Raw genomic sequence first — 24,562 nt, forward strand, 5'->3', positions numbered from 1 at the left:
CCTGTGTTTGTGCCCTCTGCTCTCTCTGGGAGGCACTACCGGGGTAGGAACTTTAGAAATGACCACTTCTGCCTTCTGTTCATTTTGAAGCATAGTCAATGCTAACATAGGCCCAGGTGAAGGAAGATTGTGAATTACCTGCCCTGAGTTCCCTTAAACACAGACAAGGCCTGTGTGGAGTCAAGGACTTGGCCTCCACCATCCTGGGAAAAAATAGCTAAGATCCTTAGGCTGGACCTTTGCTGTGCAGCGAGGTAGTGCTGTTTCTCTGCAGTTCTCTGACAAGGCAGCACCACACTTGCCATGGCAATTTGTAGTTCTTTTTAAAAAATTTTTATTGATTGATTGTAGAGATGGGGTCTTGCTTTGTTGCCCAGGCTGGCCCTGAGCTCCTGGCCTCAAGTGATTTTCCTTCCTTGGCCTCCCAAATTTTTGGGATTACGTACATAAGCCACCATGCCTGGCCACAATTTGTGGTTCCAAGAGTGTGATTTTTATCCTCTTTTGGGAGGATGTTGGGGCCTCTGGCATGACTGATGACTTTCTCTGAGTGGAGTGGGCTTTGGAAGGGGGGTGGAGCTTGCTGGACACCCCACTGGACTGTCATTTTGATGTAGAGGCCTGTGGTTGTCTTGTCCTTTAAATGTGGTGGTGGAACAAACTCTGGTTTGTCACAGGCATGTAGAATGCTTTTGCCCTTGCACAGTGCATAGGTATTTCTTGTTCTCCTTCCAGCTGTGCCACAGATCAGCTTAGAGCAGGGCTGCCTGCTGGCCAGCCCCCACATTATCCTTACTCCAAGCTGCAGTGGATGTGAGGCCCAGGCTGCTGAAGACTCAGAAGGAAGGCTGGCAGTACCTAATTCCTGCAGTTAATTTTCAGATTTACAGTGACATGACCATGAGGATATTTTCTAGGGAATTAATTTAATATTTAACTTAAGGAAGAAGTAAAACTGTGGGAGGGGCGTGCTTCTGTCTAGAATCTTTTATTGAAAAATTGCTTCATTCAGTAATTTTAGCACATCATATATCTGTAAGTCTCACTGCCTGCCACTCATGTTTTCCAGATACAGGGTTAATATCCTTAGGGACTCAGTTCCTCTCCTGTTTTATTTTGTCAGGTAGGCCCACAAGCCCCTGCTCTGCCTTGTCATAGCTCAGAGCATGTTCCTGAAGCAAGGCCGTGAAAGTGCATCAAATCCACTCTGTGTCTTTGATCGTTGTTCCCAAAAGTGCTTTTCTTTCTGAAACCAGAGCTTCAGTTTGCCACACTGAAACAGTATTAACAGGCTACACAGTAACTTGTGAGGGGTGGTGGCCTGCCTTAGAGAAGTGAGGACACAGCTGTGCTGCTCACTATTACAAACATTGGCGAATGTGGCCATTTAAATTGAAATTAACTGAAATAGGCCAGATGTGAGGCTCATGCCTGTAATCCAAGCACTTTGGGAGGCCGAGGCAGGTGGATCACCTGAAGTCAGGAGACCAGCCTGGCCAACATGGCAAAACCCTGCCTCTACTAAAAATACAAAAATTAGGCATGGGGGCACATGCCTGTAATCCTAGCTACTCTGGAGGCTGAGGCAGGAGAATCACTTGAACTTGGGAGGCGGAGGTTGCAGTGAGCTGAGATCGCACCACTGCTCTCCAGTTTGGGCAACAGAGCGAGAGTCTGTCTCAAAAAAAAAAAAAAAAAAAAGAGGAGGAAGAAGAAATAACTGAAATAAAATGAAAAATTCACTTGCTCAGTTGCACTGGTCACATTTCAGGTGCTCAGTGTCTATATGGAAACAGTGTCTACCATATTAAGTGGTTCTCATTTAGAACAGTCCCATCACAGTAGAAAGTTCTCCTGGGGCCGGGAGCTGTAGCTCATGCCTGTAATCCCACCACTTTGGGTGTCCAAGGTGGGGGGATCACTTGAGGCCAGATGTTTGAGAACAGTCTGGGCAACATGGCAAAACCCCATCTCTACAAAAAATACAAAACTTAGCTGGGTTGGTGACCTGCGTCTGTAATCCCAGCCACTGAGGAGGCTGAGGGAGAGGGTAGTTTGAGCCCAGGACGTGGAGCTTGCAGTGAGCCGAGATCATGCCGCTGTACTCCAGTCTGAGCCTTGAGTGACAGAGTGAGACCCTGTCTCAGAAACAACAACAACAACAACAACAACAAATTGGACAGTGCTAGCTTAGAGAGGGCTGGTTTTTTGAGGTGCATCATCAAGATATGGTTCAGGGCTGGGCACAGTGGCCTGTGCCTGTAATCCCAGCACTTTGGGAGACCGAGGTGGGCGGATGGCTTGAGCTCAGGAGTTCGAGACCAGCATGGGCAATACGACGAAGTCCTGTCTCTACCAAAAATACAAAAAATTAGCCTGGCATGGTGGCACACGCCTGTGGTCTCAGCTGCTCAGGAGGCTGAGATGGGAGGATTGCTTGAGTCTGGGAGGCAGAGATTGCAGTAAGCCAAGATCACGTTGCTGCACTCCAACTTGGGTGACAGAGTGAGACCCCCCCTCTCAGAAACAATTTGAGATATAATTCAGGGTATATAGATTAACTTATTTATTTTTTATAACTCTTCTATAATTCAATTATGAGAAAAGAAAATGGATATTGTTCAGTGTCTCTAAGACTTGAAACCAAGGTCAGAAAAGATGTAGTGTTCCCTGGGTATTAGGGGCTATGGTGCCCATGCTTAAATGTACCATGTGTCCCCACACTGGCAAGGGCAGAAGCCATCAAGCCAGGTCTGAGAGGATAGCCTGGTGTCCTTCAGAAAGGCTGGTGTGGGCATGTCCCTCTCTGTGTGGACACTATCTTCCTGCTCCCTTCTTTGAAACTGCGAGCAGTGCTTAGGCCACTGCTTCAGAGAATGGGGAGCTACAGGTTTAGAGAAGAACTGATTTCTTTCATTTTCAAAATGCTCTGAAATCATACCATTATTATTATTATTTTGAGATGGAGTTTTGCTCTTGTTGCCCAGGCTGGGGTGTAATGGCGCAATCTTGGCTCACTGCAACCTCTGCCTCCCAGGTTCAAGTGATTCTCCTGCCTCAGCCTCTCAAGTAGATGGGATTACAGGTATGCACCACCATACCCGGCTAATTTTGTATTTTTAGTAAGGATGGGGTTTCTTCATGTTGGTCAAGCTGGTCTCGAACTCCTGACCTCAGGTGATCCACCTGCCTCAGCCTCCCAAAGTGCTGGGATTACAGGCATGAGCCACTACACCCAGCCAATTTTTTTTTTTTTTTAGAGAACCCTGACCTCAGGTGATTGAACTCCTGAGCTTAAGTGATCCTCCCACCTTGGCCTCCCAATGTGCTGGGATTACAGGCATGAGCCCCTCACCCACCTACCATCTCTACCAGGTGACATCTTGGGGATGTGAAATCAGGTGGCACTGCTACTGTCCTCAGGCTTGGCCACTTTTGTAGCAGTGGACCTAACTTGTGGGTGACTTGGGCCTAGGCCAGATGGGGTCCGTGGCCAGGCAGGCACTCTAGCTCACACCATACAGGTCCTCCCACCAGGCACACATGAGGCTCTGCTAGGGCCTCTCCTGATAGCTTTGCCTCTGTTAGCTTGTGTTTTTAGATCCCTACACTGATGTGTTAGAAAGATGCCCTCTCCTTTCTGTAGCTGAGGTTGACACACAAGAAAGCAGGTAGGCATTTTTATCCCCAGGCTCGGTTATTTCCCCCAGCCCAGTCATTGCATCTGTGCTGCAGGGCAGTGTACAGGGACAAGTGCAGGTTCGTGGTTCAAAGTTTGACTCTCGCTTTGCAGCCTACAGTGTGTGATCTTGGGCACATTCCTTAGAATGAGCCTTAGTTGCACTGTTTTCTGTAAGATGCCTGAGGGTGGTGAGTTGCCTTCACCTCTTCCTCCCGGATCAGGATGTCGTAAGAGCATCCTTGTCTCTGAGTGTTAGCTGACGGCTCTGCCTCCCTCAGAGGGGCAGACACAAGTCTGTAAAATGCTCCTGTCAGGAAATGGAGCATTGCCAGACTCAGAAGCCCTCTGTGCTTACTCCTTTTCCTGTGGAGCAAAGGGGCTGCATTGTGACTTGTCTAGTTGTAGGAGATAGCGCTTACAGTCAGGCTCCAGCTTGGAGGATTCTGACTTCTTGGGTGATCTTGGGAAAGTCCATGAAACATCTGAATGCTTCCATACTGTACAACCTGAGGAGCTTGGCAGCTGCTGAGGAAAGAGATCCCTTCTGTGGATCTTTGGCAGAGCTCCCACACTGTTTCTACTCCTGGATTCAGGTCTCCTTTCTCTTTCCAGAATACACGGACAGCAGTATGTCCCAGAACACAAATCTCTGCAGAGGAAAATAAAGTTTTTTTTTTGTTTTGTTTTGTTTTTTTGAGACAGAGTTTCACTCTGTTGCCCAAGGCTGGAGTGCAGTGGTGCGACCTCGGCTCACTGCAACCTCACCTCTGGGGTTCAAGTGATTCTCCTGCCTCAGCCTCCTGAGTAGCTGGGATTACAGGCATCCACCACCATGCCCAGCTAATTTTTTCTTTTTAAGTAGAGACAGGGTTTCGCCATGTTGGCCAGGCTGGTCTCGAACCCCTGACTTCAAGCGATCCACCCACCTTGGCCTCCCAAAGTGCTAGGATTACAGGCGTGAGCCACCGCTCCTGGCCAGAAAGTCAACTCCTAAACTGTTTCTAAAAATCTCAGCTAGATAGTGCAGAAGCCCAGATGTTTTTTGACAAATATATATGGATCCACCATGACTACCTTATTGTTCCAGGCAGAGGCTTAGGGAAGTCAGGTATGCTGGCAGTCACAGTATCTCAAGAATTGGAGCTGGTGAAATTCACATGACGTGCTATACTTTTCAGAAGGCTTTTGCCTCTGGGAGTCTTATGTGATCTTCTGTAGGCGATTTCTCGTCATGCAGATGAGAAAACTTTTACTAAAAAGATTAGTTTTAGGCTGGGTGCAGTGGCTCACGCCTGTAATCCCAGCACTTTGGGAGGCCGAGGCAAGAGTATGAGACCAGCCTGGGTAACATTGCGAGACCCCGGCTCTCTCCGCCTCCCGGGTTCATGCCATTCTCCTGCCTCAGCCTCCTGAGTAGCTGGGATTACAGGCGCCGCCACCACTCCTGGCTAATTTTTTGTATTTTTAATAGAGACGGGGTTTCACCGTGTTAGCCAGGATGGTCTCTATCTCCTGACCTCGTGATCCGGCCCTCTTGGCCTCCCAAAGTGCTGGGATTACAGGCTTGAGCTACCGCGCCCGGCCCCGACTCTTTTGAAGACAAAAAAGAAAAAGGGGAAAAAAAAAAAGAGAGAAGATGAGATACTTGTGCACAGGCATCCAGCTAATACATACGGCGCTGGGTCTGATCCAGCTCTTCCAGCCTTGTGCTTACTTCTGAAAGACTTTCATTCCTGCCCAGCCCATACTTCTGTGTGAGAGTTTGACCTTTAGTGAGAAAACCCCATGGTAAGAGTTCAGCGTGGGGAGTGTGTGACCCTGTTTCTCAGCGTGGGGAGCGTGCGACCCTGTTTCTCAGCGTGGGGAGCGTGCGACCCTGTTTCTCAGCCTGGGGAGTGTGTGATCTGTTTCTCAGCCTGGGGAGTGTGTGATCTGTTTCTCAGCGTGGGGAGCGTGCGACCCTGTTTCTCAGCGTGGGGAGCGTGTGATCTGTTTCTCAGCGTGGGGAGCGTGTGATCTGTTTCTCAGCGTGGGGGGCGTGTGATCTGTTTCTCAGCGTGGGGGGCGTGTGATCTGTTTCTCAGCGTGGGGGGCGTGTGATCTGTTTCTCAGCGTGGGGGGCGTGCGACCCTGTTTCTCAGCGTGGGGAGTGTGTGATCTGTTTCTCAGCGTGGGGAGTGTGTGATCTGTTTCTCAGCGTGGGGGGTGTGTGATCTGTTTCTCAGCGTGGGGGGTGTGTGATCTGTTTCTCAGCGTGGGGGGTGTGTGACCCTGTTTCTTGTCTGGTAAGTTGCTTAGTCACAATGCTCAATGGTAATGCTTAATGGTGGCACTTCTGCTAGACTTTAGTACAGTTTTTTATAAAATAGGCTTGTAAGTTTTCATGGTTTTTAAAAAAGCGATATGTTTTTGTTTGGTCTTGATGGTCCTGTTCCCATTTCAGCGAGCCATGTCCTCCAACCGATGAGCAATTGGTTGCAGGGTAAGACCGAGACCTCTCCACCGTCTTTCTGTCTTGATTCCGCTGCCTTCTCTTCTTTAATTGTGCTTAATTCCTGGTTTCCCTCAATGTTGAGAGTGACTGATGAGGCACACAGGCGTGGACCTCCCTGCCCCAGTTCCCCCACGATTGCCCAGACTTCCCACCACCCCCGCTTTTTCTCCACCCAGTCATTTAGCTATTTCACATTACCTGAGAGGCCAAGGCATGGCTGGCTGGCACCAGGGAGACTTCTGGGACCAGGCATGTCACACAAACCTCCTCTTCCTCCAGGTAGGCACAAGTAGTCCTGTGAGGGTGGTGGGCAAGCAGGAGTGGAGTTTGTCATCTCCCTAGTCCACTGCCACCCTAGAGAGACCTGTGACTGTTGCTCCTTGTTTTTATATTTCTGAGGGGTTTTGTGGGGGCCTCTCCCAAGGGTTAGGTAGTAAGTGTGATGCTCAGGCCTAGATGCTATTGAGTGTGCTTAATAGAGGCAGAAATGTTCTCATAGAATTGATATGGTGCTTGTCCAGGAGGGCGTGGATGAAGTGCGACTCTTCCATTCCCCTTGACAGTGCCTGTCCTCTGGGCCTTGGAGGTACACACAGCATCTGTGAGCTTCTAGCAAGGTGGGTGGGGGGAGCAGAGTTGAGCTCCTTTCCAGGATGTCCTTCCATCCCTTTTTTTTCCCAAGCTAGAGAGCAAGCCTGCTTCAGAAGAGCTTGGCAGCGATAGAAGGTCTGGCCTGTTTTCTGGCTGGGCTGGTTCATCTTCCTAAATGTGTTTCTCTTGAATATCCAAGTTATTCCAGGAATCTTCAGTTTTTGTAACAGATATTTTATTGTGTTGCAGTACGTTTATTAGGCCTTTCACCATCAAAATGAGGGAAAAGGATTTTTATAAATGTTGGAAGCCGATAAAACAAAAAGACACTTTGTTTATGGTTCAGTTCGCTGTTTGTAAGTTTTGCCCCACCCCCAATATCATGAATATAACTCTGTCTTTATGCATATTACTTTACCAGACCCACTATATAAAGTATAAAGCCAGATGGGTGCGGTGGCACACGCCTGTAATCCCAGCACTTTGGGAGGCCGAGGCGGGCAGATCACGAGGTCAGGAGGTCGAGACCAGCCTGGCCAATGTGGTGAAACCCTGTCTCTACTAAAAAATACGAAAAATTAACTGGGCATGGTGGCGTGTGCCTGTAGTTCCAGCTATTTGTGAGGCTGAGGCAGGAGAATCGCTTGAACCCAGGAGGCGGAGGTTTCAGTGAGCCGAGATTGCGCCATTACACTCTAGCCTGGGTGACAGAGCAAGACTCCGTCTCCAGGGGAAAAAAAAAAAGGCCACTCAAGTGTTTTGTCATGGAGCGGGGCGCGGTGGCTCATGCCTGTAATCCCAGCACTTTGGGAGGCCAAGACAGGCAGATCACCTGAGGTCAGGAGTTCGAGACCAGCCTGACCAACATGGTGAAGCCCCATCTCTACTAAAAATACAAAAATTAGCCGGGCGTGGTGGCGGGCGCCTGTAATCCCAGCTACTCGGGAGGCTGAGGCAGGAGAATCACTTGAACCCGGGAGGCGGAGGTTGCAGTGAGCTGAGATTACACCATTGCACCCTAGCCTGGGGGACAAGAGCAAGACTTTGCCTCAAAAAAAAAAAAAAAAAAAAAAGTGTTCTGTCATTATATGTGTGTAATATTAAGGTGTGAGGAATAGATTTCTCTGTGGGCCAGATTTGCTCAGATAAACAGGGTGGCCAACTACCACCCTGCTGGCTGCCTCAGAGGGCTCCATGAACAGCCACTAAGTCAATGTGACTTTTTTTTTTTTTTTCGAGACGGAGTTTTGCTCTGTTACCCAGGCTGGAGTGCAGTGGCACCATCTCCGCTCACTTCACCCTCTGCTGTCCAGGTTCAAGCGATTTTCCTGCCTCAGCCTTCCGACTAGCTGGGACTATAGGCGTGCACCACTGCGCCCGGCTAATTTTTGTATTTTTAGTAGAGATGGGGTTTCACCATGTTGGTCAGGCTGGTCTCGAACTCCTGACTTCAGGTGATCCACCTGCTTCAGTCTCCCAAAGTGCTGGGATTACAGGCGTGAGCTACCGTGCCCAGCCCAATGTGACTTTTTATTTCAGCTCACAGATTTCCAGTTGGCTGTCTCTGCAGACCCTGGCCTTTAGCAGGGAAAGAGCCTTTTATTTGGCTGTTGTGAGGGCGCCTTGAAGTTTAGGTATTTATAAATGTGAATTGGGCTACCACTGCTTGCCTCTGAAAATCCCAGGAACTATCTCACAGCCAAACTAAATTTGGTCCCTGGACTGGTGCTTGAGGACTCAGGCTGAGACATGGCTGTGACTCTGTATGACAGAGCAGCAGTTTTTAGTGGAGATTTTGGGCTGTCAGAGCAAGGGACCTTTCTGGAGTGGTGGTGGTTATTTTTCTGTTATCTCTGTGTCCCCTGAGTCACTTGGTGGCAGAGTGGAGGGGCACTGTTTAGATAGGATGTGAGGTGTTGGCCCTGGGTCAGTTGCTAGAGCTGAAGCGTTTGGTGGTGTTTTAATACCTCAAATCCTCCTTCAACATTACCATGTCCCACAGATGGGAGTTATAGGACAGAGTGAGCCATTTAGGGTTTTTGAAGAAAGCATATTATGCCTATGGTGTAAGGCACTTGAGTCCTCCATCTCTGTAGGAGAGACCTGCAGTGGGTTGCTGAGGACTTGGCTGTGAGTCCTGGATTTCCCAGGATATCTCTAACGAGATTGATTTCAGAAGGTCCAACTGCAACCTGACTGGGTTGAGAGGCTGTTTCCAAAGGGCACAAATAGGTTTGACCAAACCCTCGTATGTGGTTTGTTTGTGGGCTTGTTTGGGGTGACTTCAGATGGTTAGAGGGTCGTGCCAGTGCAGGAGGAAGGCTGGAAAACAGCGTGAGCCCCACAGCCCATGGTAGACTTGCAAAGAATCCTGTAGCTACTTGCCATTTGCTATTACAGAGCTGAGCTACAGTGCAGTTCAAAGCAGACCTTCCTTTTTTATTACAATATGGAGGAGTTATGTTAGTGTCTCCCACCCCTTTGCCAAGAGGGCCTCGGGGAAGAAGCATGACCAGGGATCACACTAAAATGTCTGTCCTTAGTGGTCTCTTCTAGGACCTTCGGGGGTCTCCCTGTCCAGGGGCAGAATATGGTCCCGGGGAGGCTAGAGCTGCCTTCCCCAAGATAGTGTATCCTCCTGACCTAGATATTAGAAATATTTTTCCTGGGTGGAGAGATATGCATGGGACTTCTCTCCCTTCTGGGTCCAGATCAGAGGTAGTACATTTGTGTTTCTAGAGCCTTCAGAGCCCTGGGCTCTAAGATAAGAGTCAGCACCACCCACAGCACCCTTGCAGGTGATGCTCCCTTATCCGGATCCCCCCAGGCAGGAGACATCAGCATTGCCAGTAAGGAGACATAAGGGCACAGATGACCTTGAAAAGGGATGCCCTCCCTCCCACACCACAGCTGTTCCCACTTTTCCATGGCACCCAGTCCTGTACAACCCTGTATTTCTGCTGTTTGGAAATAGCTGTGATCACAGTGGGCTTGCACATCTTGCACAAAGTTTCTTCCGTGATAAAAACCGGGAAGTTTAAGTGTTTGGGATAAGAGAATGGCTGGGCAGCCACGCTATGAGGAAGGAAGTCAGCACTCTGCACGCCTCCCTGTGCACCGTCCCCTTGCCCTCCATGAGGTTCTGTGGTTGAAGGGCCAGGGTCCTGGGAGTTGAAGGTGCAGCCCAGCAAACCTGAGTATAATTGGGAGAGGCCCCCTCTGCCTGTGAACCTTAAAGAGCAGCTCCTCAGGGCAGTGCTGGCTCCAGCTGATCCTCCCTTTGAAAGCAAACTGCAACTGCTTCTCTCCTGAATTTAATAGAGCATGCCAAACAATGACAGCATGTGCCTTCAGTCTGTGCTTCTCATGCCTTTTACCTTGTAATTCTGGTGATCTTACATCCGTAACCTTTGGGATTGCTACAGAAGGGCAACTGTTAGTAGCTTTCATCAGCAGTCGGGGCAGAGCAACTCCATGAAGGTGCAGTTTACTGAGACCCTTCCACTCTGGGGCCAGCAGGGCATGGTGCTGTGGTACTTTGTTAACTTACTTTTATTCTACCTCTTTTAAATTTTAAGGTTTTCAGATGTTATTCTGGCAACAATTTTGGCAACCAAGTCTGAAATGTGTGGCCAAAAATTTGAACTGAAGATTGATAACGTGCGGTTTGTTGGGCACCCAACACTGCTACAGCACGCTCTGGGGCAGGTATGGCTCTCCCTTGGCAGGTGTGGCTCTCCCTGGGCAGGTGTGGCTCTCGCTGCGCAGATAGGACTCTCCTGGGGCAGGTTGGGTTCTCCCTGGGCACGCCAAGACCCTCTGGATAGATGTGGCTCTCCCTGGGCTGGCAGGCGTGGTCCATTCTGGCTCTGAGGGGCTCACAACTGAGGCTGACACCAGCTCTGGTGAAAGTAACGGTTGGGCAGGAGACCTGATTAGACACTTGCTATGAATTGTGCAGGGAGTCCAATGGAAAAAGAGACAGGTGTTCTTGCCCCTGAAGACAGGTGCTTCCGTCCCTGCCCCTAGCTTTTGCAGTCTGCATTCTAGGTCTCTACTGACTGTGGTCCTGCCCTTTATATATAGGATGTCTGTTTCCAGGGGAGGCCAAGATGAGTTAACTAGCATCTGTCAAACCCTTGAATTTTCTACAATGTGATGCAAGCATTTCCTCTTATTTATTACAAGACACTCTAGTAGCTAATATTAGTATTATTTAGCACTTATTTTTCTGCTAAACCCTCTCTATGTGTTCTCTGTTGAGTCAGTGTCATAGCACTGAGGAATTCATCTTGGTAGCAGGATGAAGGGAACTTGTACACCAGAGCCTGCCAGTCAGCTCTCTGCATATAGGCAGGATCAGTGATGGCATTACTCAGATTCTGAAGGATAGAACACGTAACATAGAATTTAGCTACATTTATACAGATCCAGCAATTGTGTGAGGTTCTGTGGTGTTATTTGTGAACCTCCATGGAAGGAGTTTCTGAGGCCGTTGATGTGCCTGGCCCCCTGGACCTCACCCTCCCTTCTCATCACAGCCCCCACAGCTGGGGCACAGTCCCCTACCTGGAGACAATGGAGGGGAGAGTTGGCAGCCTGCCTGCGGTCACACCCTGTAGACAGGAGTTGCAGTCAGGGGTAGGGGATGAGTGCAAGGGTGGCCTGGGGCCCCAGCTCCCCCTGGTGGCAGAACTTGTAGTTGGCTCTGAAGAGTTCCCTCATGCCCCTTGGAATGCTTCCCTTGAGTGCCCTGGTCCTTGTGAAGCTGGCTGGATGCCAGAACCGGGAGTACAGAGATTAGGACTTGCTGACCGGCCTCACCTGGGCCCTGCTCAGGGCTTGGCTGTCCCTGAACATTGTTTTGTCCCTAAATTGTTCAGTATGCATCATAGTTAGCAGATACAGCCTGGGTGGATGCAGGTGGACACGGGACAGCAGTGGGAGTGTGGTCTGGGTCCTCCACCCATTTATGCCCCTCTCCATCCCATCCCTGTCCCCTGTGGGCATTGTCAGCTCACTTCTGTTAGCGGTTGTAGGGGTGGAGGGGTCAGAGCACTGACCTTCCCAGTCTTGTCGTAGTTGTGACTGTCCATGCAGTAGGCACGCCTCTAGAGCAAAGGCATTCATTGCTTTTCCAAGACCTTGGTGCTGTATTCTGGTGACTTTTCCTATGCCTGAAGTAGAATAGCTCTAAACAGCTTTCCTCCTTAGAAAGTCATCTCAATTAATTAGAATTATGCATCTTTTACAGGTCTCCAAAACAGATCCTTCCCCGAAGAGGGAAGCACCTACTATGATTCTGTTTAATGTGGTGTTTGCACTGAGGGTGAGTGTTTCTATAAATGGTTAAGATCAGGGAGTGGGGCTGGGGAGAAGCAGCTCTTTCTTCCTACGAGCGTGTCGTTGACTCGGAGCTTGGACTGCAGTGGGCACGGTGCTGGCCCTCCTGGGGTGCAGGCAGACTGCACTTCATTGTTTACCACTTTTTGGTTTGGTAAAATACACATAACACTATTTGTCATTTTGAAGTCTATGCTTTAGTGGCATCTGGTACATTCATGTTGTATAACCATCACCACTATCTAGATCTAGAACACTTTCACCACCCCAGAAGGAAACCCCATACCCATTAGCAGTTATTCTTTTTTCTTTTTTTTTTTTTTTTTTGAGACAGAATCTCACTGTGTCACCCAGGCTGGAGTGTGGTAGCACAATCTTGGCTCATTGCAACCCCCGCCTCCCAGGCTCAAGTGACTCTAATGCCTCAGCCTCCCGAGTAGCTGGGATTACAGGCATGCGCCACCATGCCCAGCTAATTTTTGTATTTTTAGTAGAGACGGGGGTCTCGCCTTGTTGGCCAGGCTGGTCTTGAACTCCTGACCTCAGGTGATCCTCCCACCTTGGCCTCCCAGACTGTTGGGATTACAGGCGTGACACACTGCGCCCGGCCCCTGTTGATTTTTGTATTTTTTGTAGAGATGAGTTTTCACCTTATTGCCCAGGCTGATCTTGAACTCCTGGGCTCAAACGATCTTCCCTCCTTGGCCACCCAAAGTGCTGGGATTCCAGGTGTGAGCCACCACGCCCAGCTGGAGCTTAATTTTTAAGACAGGCCTGCCTTGTTGGTAAATAAGGAACTACAAATTAAAACAAAATGATTTGTTAATTGCTTCTGGGGTATAGGGTTCTGGGAGAAGTTCTTCACTTTCTGCTTGATACACTTTTGTAGTAGTTGCATTTTCTTTTTCTTTCTTTTTTTTTTTTGAGACGGAGTCTCACTCTGTCGTCCAGGCTGGGGTGCAGTGGCTGGATCTCAGCTCACTGCAGGCTCCGCCTCCTGGGTTCACGTCATTCTCCTGCCTCAGCCTCCCAAGTAGCTGGGACTCCAGGCGCCCACCATGTTGCTGGGCTAGTTTTTTTTGTACTTTTTAGTAGAGACGGGGTTTCGCTGTGTTAGCCAGGATGGTCTCGATCTCCTGACCTCGTGATCCGCCCGTCTCATCCTCCCAAAGTGCTGGGATTACAGGCTTGAGCCACCGCGCCCGGCCAGTATTTGCATTTTCATAGTATCTTTATATTTCTTACGTAATTACATAATATAAAGAGTCACAAAGAAAAATGAATTAAGTCAAAAAACAAGCAAATGAATAAACAAAATCCATGACAAATGTTGTCCACCTGTCAACACCGATAACCCCTGTGGGACAGTCAATGAGAAGCAGCCACAGCCCCACCCAGGATGCTGCAGGCAGGCCCTCATCTCTGGGCAACAGTGTTTGACAGCAGAGCATATGATGCCCTTAGATCTAGCAATCCCACTGTTAGGAGTATTATCAAGAAAACAAGCAACTTTTACAACTGCATAAAGATTTCCCTCCAGCTTGTTCTCAGCAGGAATCAAGATTTTTATAACAGTAATTAAACTGGAGATAATCGTGGTGTCTAGTACTTGGGGAATGATTAAACAATGTGGTGATTATTATACACTGGCCCATTCTCTTGCCATTGAGGATGAGAAATGGAGATCAGACCAGAACCTGGAGAAGTATGGATTGATTATGGACAGATAAAAGCAACTGGAGCTGAGCACAATGGCTCACGCCTGTAATCCCAGCATTTTGGGAGGCCGAAGTGGGCAGATCACCTGAGGTCAGGAGTTTGAGACCAGCCTGACCAGCATGGAGATACCCCGTCTTTACTAAAAAATATGAAATTAGCCAGGTGTGGTGGTGGACGCCTGTAATCCCAGCTACTCAGGAGGCTGAGGCAGTAGAATCGCTTGAACCCGGGAGGCAGAGGTTGCAGTGAGGCAAGATCGCGCCATTGCACTCCAGTCTGGGTGACAACAGCGAAACTCCATCTCAAAAAAACAACAAAAACAGGAAACAAGATAGTCTAGGGCTTCAGCTGGCCGTGATGTTGACGAGTGGGAGAAATCTGGATAGTGTAAGAGTTTGTATTTTTTGGGTGGACAAGTCTTTTTTTAAAAATATACACGTTTGGCCAGGCACAGCGGCTCACTCCTGTAATCCCAGCACTTCGGGAGGCCAAGGTAGGTGGATCACTTGAGCCCAGGAGTTTGAGACCAGCCTGGGCAACATAGCGAAATCCCGTCTCTACAAAAAATACAAAAATTAGCCAGGCATGTTGATGCGTGCCTGTAGTCCCAGCTATTTTTGAAGCTGAAGTGGGAGGATCACCTGAGCCTGGAAGGTCAAAGTGGCAGTGAGCAGTGATCATGCCACTGCACCCCAGCTTGGGCAACAGAGTGAGACCCTATCTTAAAAAATACATATGTATCCTTTTTTTTTTTTTTTTTACTTTGAAAAATTTTAAACCCTTAACTAGAGAAAGCAGACTGATAAACCTTATATGCCTGTGTCAGGTGCCTTTATACCCTGGTTCCATATATTTCCTTCCCTCTTTCTATTTCAAGGCAAGTCCCAGACCTTACGTCTGTTCATCCCTGCATACTTCAGAAGGTATCTGTGTAAAATACGGGCACTTAATTTTTGGCCATGATACGCTTTGTACATCTGAAAAAATTTAATAAGTTGGCATCACCTAGTACCTGCTCCATTGAAGCTTTTCCTGATTGCTAAAGCATTTTCGCAGCTGGGGGACTGTCTGAACCAGGATGCAAACCCGCACAGCTACTGCATGTGGTGTCTTTATGTCTCTGCCAATCCAGAGGTCTCCCCTTCCTTTGTTCCATCAAACGTTCCACATTTGGATTCATCTCATTGTGCAGTCAGACTTGCTCTCTGTCCTTGTATTTCCTGCCAAGTAGAAGTTAACTCTGAAGGCTTGGTTCTCTTTGGGTATAAGTTTTGGGGATGAGAAGGTCTCATGGATGATGCCTTAAACTTCGTGCCACTTTATGGTGTGTACGGTGAGAATATGATGTCTCTAAGAGTTCCTGTTAGTGCTGGCACACCCTAGGTGTTAGCTTTCTCAGCATGACCCTCACTCAGTGTCAGACCTTTGCAAACGGACATGCTGGGTTTGCACCGAGTGCAGGTCATTGGGCGTCACTGGGGACTGCACCACCTTGTATGTCTGGAAAGGTCAAGCATATGGGCCCGGGACATCCAACTCATGGACGGTGTTGTGCCTCAGCTGAATAATCACATATCCAGGATCATTCTCCTCCTCCTTGCTTTGCTCATAGAAGTATTTGTACACAGATTCTTCTTCTAAATGGGTATTTTGTTTTGAGGCAATTGTATACACCCCATGTGTCAGCCCTCTGGTTCCAGGGACAGTGTTGAGGGGATGCCCTTGACATGGAGGAGCAGGCCTTCATGGGACTGGTGCTTCATGGGAGCACCAGTCGGTCCTTTCTCTGGCAAGGGATGCTGCCTTGTTGTAAGTCCACCCAGGTGTGAGTTCTGTTTGTGAACACGGGATATGATGAGAGTATAGAGAATTTCTTCAGCTCCAGGTGAAGAAAGTATTTACTGTCTGGGTGAGGCCCTGGCTGTGAACACTTAGGGCATGGCCTTCCCTCTCAGATAAACAGGGGGGGGAGGCAGCACCAGAGGTTGTAATCAGCAGTACCATTCACCCCTTTCCCTTGTCCCATCTCCACCCCCACAGGATGATTCAGCAGTCCTGTTGGCCTCCAGAAGCACTGAGTCATGGTTGGCCCAGTTATCTGCTCCCTCAGATGTTTTCACAGATCCCCAGAGCTGCATGCCTCCGCCCTTGGCTTGGGCAGATGTGCTTGCCTGGCTGACTGTGGTGCCTGATAGGTTCCAGAGGGGCGAGGGCCCCTCTTGTTCCTGAGAGCCTCCTGCACTGTCCTTTGACCCAGTCAACATGGTTGCAGAAGGAGTGCTGGGGCAGAGATGTGGGCCTGGAGCCTGCTGGTTTTCTTGTTAACCAGTGTCACTTCTGCTGGGAAGAGCTTCGCATCCTTGAGGACCAAAAGTATTCAGTGAACAATTGGCCTGGCACCTCTGTTTTTGTACTGTGTGTCCCTGTAGTAATGTGGCCTGTTGTGACTGCATTCTTACACATTGTAGACTAGTTCTGCCTACCAGTAGTCAGCAGTACAGTGGTGACCACAGACACTACCAGGGTCTTTGCTCAGGGCAGGCTCTATTCCTAGTTTGTGACATGGCTCACTAATGTCTTCCATTCAGTCCTTTGTGAGGGAGGCAGCATTGGTCTTAAGAGCAACATTTCCAGAGCTATCTCTGCTACTATTCAGGCAGCCACTCCCAGGAATAGAGCATGGGGGCTGGCAGCCAGCATTTCTGTGGATGGGCCCTGGACCCCTCCAGGACTCAGGAAATGAGCAGCAGTGGCCTCTGCAAAGGAGCCTGGGGGAAAGGAGTAGAGACGCTTTCTTTCATGGTTTGAGATTTTGCTGTGTACACGTATTAGCTCCATTTAAACTGTCCAACTGTGTCCCTGTGCATACGTTTGAGTCTGTGTATGGTCTCTCTCCCGCAGGCCAACGCAGACCCGTCAGTGATAAACTGTCTGCATAACCTGTCCCGTCGCATCGCCACCGTGCTGCAGCATGAGGAGCGCCGCTGCCAGTACCTCACCCGGGAGGCCAAGCTGATCCTGGCGCTCCAGGATGAGGTGTCCGCCATGGCTGATGGTGAGTGCAGCAGGGCGTGATGGGCATGTGTCTGGGCTGGCTGGTGGCCTCTCTGCAGTGCAGACCTGTGTGGAGGGGCTGTCATTTAGTGTTAATGGTGCACATGTTGGTGGGGCCTCACCCACCCCAACACCAGCAGAGCAGTCAGAAGCTTGCAAGCATCAGCTTTTGGTGAGCTGGGCATTGAAAATGAAGTCCTCACAACAGCTTTGCAAGGCAGGGTCCATGATCATCCCCATTTTGCAGATGTGGAAACTAAAGCTCAGAGAAGTTACATGATCTTCACACTGGACCAGTTGTGCCTGGGGGGCACAGGAAGACTCCCAAGGGGCGCGTTTGTAGATGAACTTTCCTGGATGGATGTACTGAAATAGATTTCCCGACCAGAAATGTTCTTTCTTTCCACACACTGCTGCATGATCACCGTTCACATAGGTCAGGCAGGTCTGCCTCACCCTGGCCCTGTTGGACATGTTGGAGAAAGTGTTTACTCCCCGGACAGGAGAGGGCGTTGGAAATACCCAGCTGGTGAGATGGACAGTTTCCAGTTCTTTGTTTTCAGCCAGATTGAAGGAGGACCTAACTGGGTTATCAACTAACCAGTTATTAAAAATAACGTTTGCAGATAGAATATTGAGTGTTTTTTGGCCTACTGTAAAGATTTCAAAACAGAGGGACACCTGTAACAAACTCTCCATCTCCATTTTCTTTGGCAAGCACATCTATAACAAAAGAGAGAATTAGGACAAAACTAAAGTCAGACCTAGTTATTGTAGTAATAAGTAAAAGTAGCTATTGCGGCCAGGCGCGGTGGCTCAAGCCTGTAATCCCAGCACTTTGGGAGGCCGAGATGGGTGGATCGCGAGGTCAGGAGATCGAGAACATCCTGGCTAACACGGTGAAACCCCGCCTCTACTAAAAAATACAAAAAACTAGCCGGGCGAGGAGGCAGGCGCCTGTAGTCCCAGCTCCTCGGGAGGCTGAGGCAGGAGAATGGCGTGAACCCAGGAGGCGGAGCTTGCAGTGAGCTGAGATCCGGCCACTGCACTCCAGCCTGGGCGACAGAGCGAGACTCTGTCTCAAAAAAAAAAAAGTAGCTATTGACATGAATAAACAATAAAAGAACAGCCTCTCTGACTCAGGTGCATTTTCAGTAAAAATTTACTTGTGGCTGGGTGTGGTGGCTCATGCCTGTAATCCCAGCACTTAGGGAGGCTGAGGCAGGTAGATTGCTTGAGCTCAGGAATTCAGGATCAGTGTGGGGAACATGGTGAAATCCTGCCTCTACCAAAAAAAACCCAAAAATTAGCCAGGCACAGTCATGTGTGACCAGAGTTCTAGCTACTTGGGATGCTGAGGTGGGAGAATGACCTGAGCCCTGGGAGGCGGAGGTTGCAGTGAGCTGAGATTGCACCACTGCATTCCAGCAAGGGTGACAGAGTGAGACCCTGTCTCAAAAAACAAAAAAATAAAAGAAAAACTTTTTATGTTTGACAATTATCTGTCAAAATTTATGTTTCTGATTTGGCCAATTGTGTACTAATTATAATTATCATAATAACGATCCAAAAGTTTTGTTTTTTTAAACATTGTCTTTTTAGTCTGTGACTTTATCACAGGAAGTAAAATTTTAAGTCTGCATATATTTTGTTAGAAATTTATGAAAAAGGACGAATAAAAGACTTTTTGGCTAGACGTGGTAGCTCATACCTGTAATCCCAGCGCTTTGGGAGGCCGAGATGGGAGGATCACTTGAGCCCAGGAGTTTGAGACCAGCCTGGGCCACATAGCGAGACTCCATCTCTACAAAAAATTTAAAAATCAGCAGGTCTAGGGCAGGTGTGGTGGCTCATGCTTATAATCCCAGCAGTTTGGGAGGCCCAGGTGGGTGGATCACTTGAGGATGGGAGTTCGAGACCAGCCTGGCCATGGTGAATACCTGTCTCTACTAAAAATACAAGAAAATTAGCCAGGCATGGTGGTGGGCACCTGTAATCCCAGCTACTTGGGAGGCTGAGGAAGGAGAATTGCTTGAACCCAGGAGGCGGAGGTTGCAGTGAGCTGAGATCACACCATTGTAATCTATCCTGGGCAACAAAAGTAAAACTCCATCTCAAAAAAAAAAAAAAAAAATTAGCAGGTCTAGTGGTGCATGCGTGTGGTCCCAACTAGGTGGGAGTATCGCTTGAGCTTGGGAAATTGAGACAGAAGTTAGCTATGATCACACCATTGCACAGCAGCTCAGGTGACAGAGTGAGACCCTGTCTCAAAAAAAAAAAAAAAGGACGGGCACGCTGGCTCTTGCCTGTAATCCCAGCACTTTAGGAGGCCGAGGTGGGCGGATCACCTGAGGTCAGGAGTTCGAGACCAGCCTGGACAACATAGTGAAACACCATCTCTAGTAAAAAATACAAAATTAGCTGGGCGTGGTGGCAGGCGCCTGTAGTCCCAGCTACTTGGGAGGCTGAGGCAGAAGAATTGCTTGAACCCGGGAGGCAGAGGTTGCAGTGAGCCGAGATTGTGCCATTGTACTCCAGCCTGGGCAAAAAAGAGTGAAACTCTGTCTCAAAAACAAAAACACTTTGGGAGGCCGAGACGGGCAGATCACGAGGTCAGGAGATCAAGACCATCCTGGCTACCACGGTGAAACCCCGTCTCTACTAAAAAATACAAAAAAAGTAGCTGGGCGAGGTGGCGGGCGCCTGTAAGTCCCAGCTACTCGGGAGGCTGAGGCAGGAGAATGGCGTAAACCCGGGAGGCGGAGCTTGCAGTGAGCTGAGATCCGGCCACTATACTCCAGCCTGGGCGACAGAGCGAGACTCCGTCTCAAAAAAAAAAAAAAACAAAAACAAAAAAACAAAAAGTTTCCTTGCTTTGGGAGCTGTAAATCTTGTGTTGTGATTCTTGTAGGAAATGAAGGTCCTCAGTCCCCATTCCATCACATCCTGCCCAAGTGCAAGCTGGCCAGGGACCTCAAGGAAGCTTACGACAGGTAAGACAGGTGGGTGTGCTTATTAACATCCTTCTTCTGGGCCAGGCTGCCGGGGCCTGAGGAGCAGTGTCAACATGTAAGGCTCCCCGGTACTGACCACTGTTCTCCTGGGGTATGAGCATCAGAGTTCCCTGAGGTTAGGGCCGGAGAGCACTGGGAAGGGATGGTCATGTGGCTGCTCTTGAAAGAAGTGACCTTGGTGGCCATTTTTTAATTTATTTTTTCCTTCTATTTCTGTTTATTTTTTTCGAGACAGAGTTTTGCTCTTGTTGCCCAGGCTAGAGTGCAATGGTGTGATCTCAGCTCACAGCAACCTCCGCCTCCCGGGTTCAAGAGATTCTCCTGCCTCAGCCTCTCCAGTAGCTGGCATTACAGGCATGTGGCACCACACCCAGCTAATTTTGTATTTTTAGTAGAGACAGGGTTTCTGCATGTTGGTCAGGCTGGTCTGGAACTCCCGACCTCAGGTGTGATCCGCCCGCCTCAGCCTCCCAAACAAAGTGCTGGGATTACAGGTGTGAGCCATCGTGCCTGGCCGGTGGCCGTTTTTTTAAATGCCAGCCCCTTTGCCGAGTAGCACACACTCTGTCTGCTGGAACCACCACCTCCAGACTCCTCTTAAAACAGAAAACGAGCCTGAAGTTAGACATGAGAGTCTGAAAGTGTTTTGAAATCACACAGCTGCAAAATGACATTTTACTGAGCATGACACAACACCAAGTTCTGGGCCCGCCTTCACTTGGTGGGTGTCACTGACTCCAGTCACTCATGAGGAAATTGAGGCTCGGTGGGTGGGGCTGGAGCCAGCTGTCTCTTCCTCGCTCTGAGAGAGTTGGGATTTGCGACACTGACTGTGTGAGGGCAGCAAGCCTTGAGGATACCATGAAAACCTCACAATTGTTCTGATTATATTGGCTGAACATCACCTTTATTAAATGTGGACAAGCAGGCCAGGCGCGGTGACTCGCGCCTGTAATCCCAGCACTTTGGGAGGCTGAGGTGGGCGGATTGCTTGAGGTCAGAAGTTCAAGATCAGCCTGAGCAACAATGTGAGATTCCATTTCTACAAAAAATTTTAAAAAAATATGTGAGTGTGGTGGCACGAGTGTAGTTTCAGCTACTCAGGAAGCTGAGGTGGGAGGGTCACTTAAGCCTGGGAAATCAAGATAATGGTGAGCCATGGTTGTACCATGTACTCTGGCCCCGGCAACAGAACAAGACCGCATATCAAAAATAAAAAAAAAGGCCGGGCACGGTGGCTCACGTCTGTCATCCCAAGCGCTTTGGGAGGCCAAGGCGGGCGGATCATGAGGTCAGGAGTTTGAGACCAGCCTGGCCAACATGGTGAAACCCCATCTCTACTAAAAATACAAAAAATTAGCCAGGCGTGGTGGCGCACGCCTGTAGTCCCAGCTACTCAGGAGGTTGAGGCAGAAGAATTGCTTGAATCCGGGAGGTAGAGGTTGCAGTGAACTGAGATTGAGCCACCGCACTCCAACCTGGGTGACAGAGCTAGACTTTGTCTCAAAAATAATGATAATAATAAAAATGTTTAAAGTAAAATAAAAAAATAAAATTTAAAAAATACTTTTTAATTCTTTTTTTGGTTGCCTAGTGAGCTGCAACTGCCCCCCTCATTGAGTTTGTTCCAGCCTTCCAGTGCTAACCATTTACCTGTGTTGTTTTGTATGTGCGCCTCTGTATCTATAAGGTAAATTCCTAAAGGCACTACGAATGGGGAAAATGACATTTGTAATGTTGGGTTTCCTTCTTAGGGGTTTGTATCTCTGTCTACACTCCCACCAGCAACACATGAGATGCCTCTTCCCCCAAGCTTTGCCAACATCGAGTCTCGTGAAACTGTGGATCTTAACCAGTATAATAGGTGGGGAATGGTATCTCTGTGTAGCTCTACTGTAATGCATTGATGCATCTCTTCACATGTTTGAACCGCCTGCCTTATCTGTGAACTCGCTGTTCAGATCCCTTGTTCATTCTTCTATTGGGAAATATAAGTCCTTAAATATAAGAGAGTGATTTGCCTTTTGTGATATAAGTTACAACTAGCATTTGTTTGTCTCTTGGTGACCCTGGGGACTGAGCCTCCCCGGGTGTGAGAGAACATCAGCCCTTGCCAGGTGATTGCTTTGTTTTCTGGCCCCTTCTATGTTGGAAAATGGGACCTTTGTGGTCATGTAGTCTGACTGTGTCTTTTATTCATTGTTACCACACTAATGTTTTCTCTGTTGAGAAATTACTACCCTCTGGTCTTTAGTTGCCTAGTATCCAATCTCTTTCTTGGAAATTGTTCCCTTATTCTGAGTGTATGCCTCAACTAGGATTAGATTACAAGCAAAAATCAGGCTAACTTGGAATTAAAATAAAAACCAAGCTGGTGTGGTGGTGTGTTCCTGTAGTCCCATGTCACAGTCGAGGCCATCACTTGAGCCCAGGAGTTCGAGCTTGTAGTGCTGTGTGCTGGTGTCTGAATGAATAGCCACTGTACTCCAGCCCCAGCAACATGGTGAGACCCTGTCTCTTAAAAATGTGTATAAATAAAAGCCAGACCATTGACTATATTTCTTATCTTTTTTTTTTGAGATGGAATATCCCTCTGTCGCCCTGGCTGGAGTGCATTCTTCTGCCTCAGCTTCCTGAGTAGCTGGGACTACAGGTGCACCCCACCACGCCCGGCTAGTTTTTGTATTTTTAGTAGACATGGGGTTTCACCATATTGGTCAGACTGGTCTGTTGGGATTACAGGTGTGAGCCACTGTGCCCAGCCCATTGACTATATTTCTTTTTTTTTTTTTTTTGAGACAGAGTCTCGCTCTGTCGCCCAGGCTGGAGTGCAGTGGCAGGATCTCAGCTCACTGCAAGCTCCGCCTCCCGGGTTTCATTCTCCTGCCTCAGCCTCCCGAGTAGCTGGGACTACAGGCGCCTGCCACCTCGCCCGGCTATTTTTTTGTATTTTTTAGTAGAGACGGGGTTTCAACATGTTAGCCAGGATGGTCTCGATCTCCTGACCTCGTGATCCGCCCGTCTCGGCCTCCCAAAGTGCTGGGATTACAGGCTTGAGCCACCGCACCCGGCCATATATTTCTAAAGGAAGAATGGACTATGATTTCTTAGGTTTGAATTGTGCTGGAAAGTTGAAAGGAGACAAAACCTTGGACTGCCTGTTGTGTGATCTGCGGGCTGCAGAGTAGCTCAGAACTTGAGGCAACTCAGCGCCACCTAGTGGATATTAAAGGAGGACAGGAATCTGAGTTTTGGTGAAAAAGGCTCCTAAGCTGTTGTTCATCCCAGGGATGCTGGGAGCTATGTTTCTCTGGCAGGGGTCCAGGCAGTAGTATTCTCCCTGTACCCTATCCTTGTCTGGCACTGGCATGGCTCTGCAGCCATCCAGGAGCCCCTCTGGGCTGTGGCCTCTCCTGTGTCCTCATCCCATCAGGTCCATGGTTGGCCTTGAGGGTCTGGTCTGCTGCTGCTCACTCTTCTGCACTAAGAAGAGGAGATTGAGTTTCCATTACTGATCAGGTGACACAGGATACAGAGCCCCCTTTCTCCTGATGGTGACTTACTGCCAGATCTGGGAAAATCTCAGAACAGAACTGAAAGACCAGAAGCTGTGAGACTTAATGAGGTTGGAGATTGGGGTGTGATTTTTCAAAGAAATTGTTCCTGGTTCCTTCTTTTTTTCTTTTTATTTAAGACAGGGTCTCACTCTGTTGCCAGGCAGGTTGGAGCGCAATCTTGGCTCACTGCAACATCTGCCCCCCAGGCTCAGGTGATCCTCTCATCTCAGCCTCCCGAGTAGCTGGGACTATAGGCGCCTGCCACCACTTCTGATTAGTTTTTTTATTTTTTTGTGGAAATGGGATTTTGCCATGTTGCCCTGGCTGATCTTGAATTCCAGGACTGAAGCAATCTACCCGCTTTAGCCTCCCAAAGTGCTGGGATTATAGGCATGAGCCACCATGCCTGGCCCCCAGTTGCTATATTTGTTTACTTATTTGAGACGGAGTCTTGCTTTGTCACCCAGGCTGGAGTGCAATGGCATGATCTTGGTTCACTGCAACCTCTGTCTCCCAGGCTCAAGCGATTCTCCAGCCTCAGCCTCCTGAGCAGCTGGGATTACAGGCGCCTGCCACCACGCCCGGCTAATTTTTGTATTTTTAGTAGAGATGGGGTTTCTGCATGTTGGCCAGGCTGGTCTTGAACTCCTGACCTCGTGATCCACCAACCTCGGCCTCCCAAAGTGCTAGGACTATAGGCGTGAGCCACCGTGCCCAGTCCCCAGTTGCTGTTTTCATTAGAGCTGGGGTTATGGTGTGGCTGAATCGCCTGGTGGCCCTGTCCTGCAGGACCTAACGTCTGTGAATGTAGTCTGGGAATGTGACTCTCTCAGGAGGCCACCCCAACACCTGTGCCAGACCTAGCACTTGTGTCTCCCTGTGGAGCCCAGTGGCCTCAGTGACAGCATGTCACTCATTCATATGACCATTGAGTTGTGTCTCCCAGGAGGGCAGGGATGTCTCTTTACTTTCTGCAGCATAGCCCCTACACTCAGCCTGTAGAGGAGCACAGCTTATCCACTAGGGGTCGATGGAATGTGTGGGTGGGAATAACAGCAGTGTAGATTCATGGAGTGTGAAGAAGTGATTTGCTGAATGGTTCTCCTAG

General features: G+C 48.9%; 1 protein-coding gene across 7 annotated transcripts in view; it reads left to right on the forward strand.

Moving 5' to 3' along the window:
• Window positions 1-24,562, forward strand: part of NPRL3 (NPR3 like, GATOR1 complex subunit) — a 61,990-nt gene that overhangs the window by 10,913 nt on the left and 26,515 nt on the right. For all 7 annotated transcript variants that reach the window (XR_004055384.1, XR_004055383.1, XR_004055385.1 and 4 more), the window contains exons 3-6: window positions 10,346-10,475; window positions 12,022-12,096; window positions 16,731-16,884; window positions 19,795-19,876. Coding sequence is in view for 2 of the 7 variants with exons in the window: in XM_030924692.1 (XP_030780552.1) it covers window positions 10,346-10,475; window positions 12,022-12,096; window positions 16,731-16,884; window positions 19,795-19,876 (441 nt within the window). In the remaining 5 variants the exon portion in view is untranslated. The remainder of the gene's footprint in view (window positions 1-10,345; window positions 10,476-12,021; window positions 12,097-16,730; window positions 16,885-19,794; window positions 19,877-24,562) is intronic.

The sequence above is a fragment of the Rhinopithecus roxellana genome, chromosome 20 (genome assembly GCF_007565055.1).
Source record: "Rhinopithecus roxellana isolate Shanxi Qingling chromosome 20, ASM756505v1, whole genome shotgun sequence".
Taxonomy (NCBI): Eukaryota; Metazoa; Chordata; class Mammalia; order Primates; family Cercopithecidae; genus Rhinopithecus; species Rhinopithecus roxellana.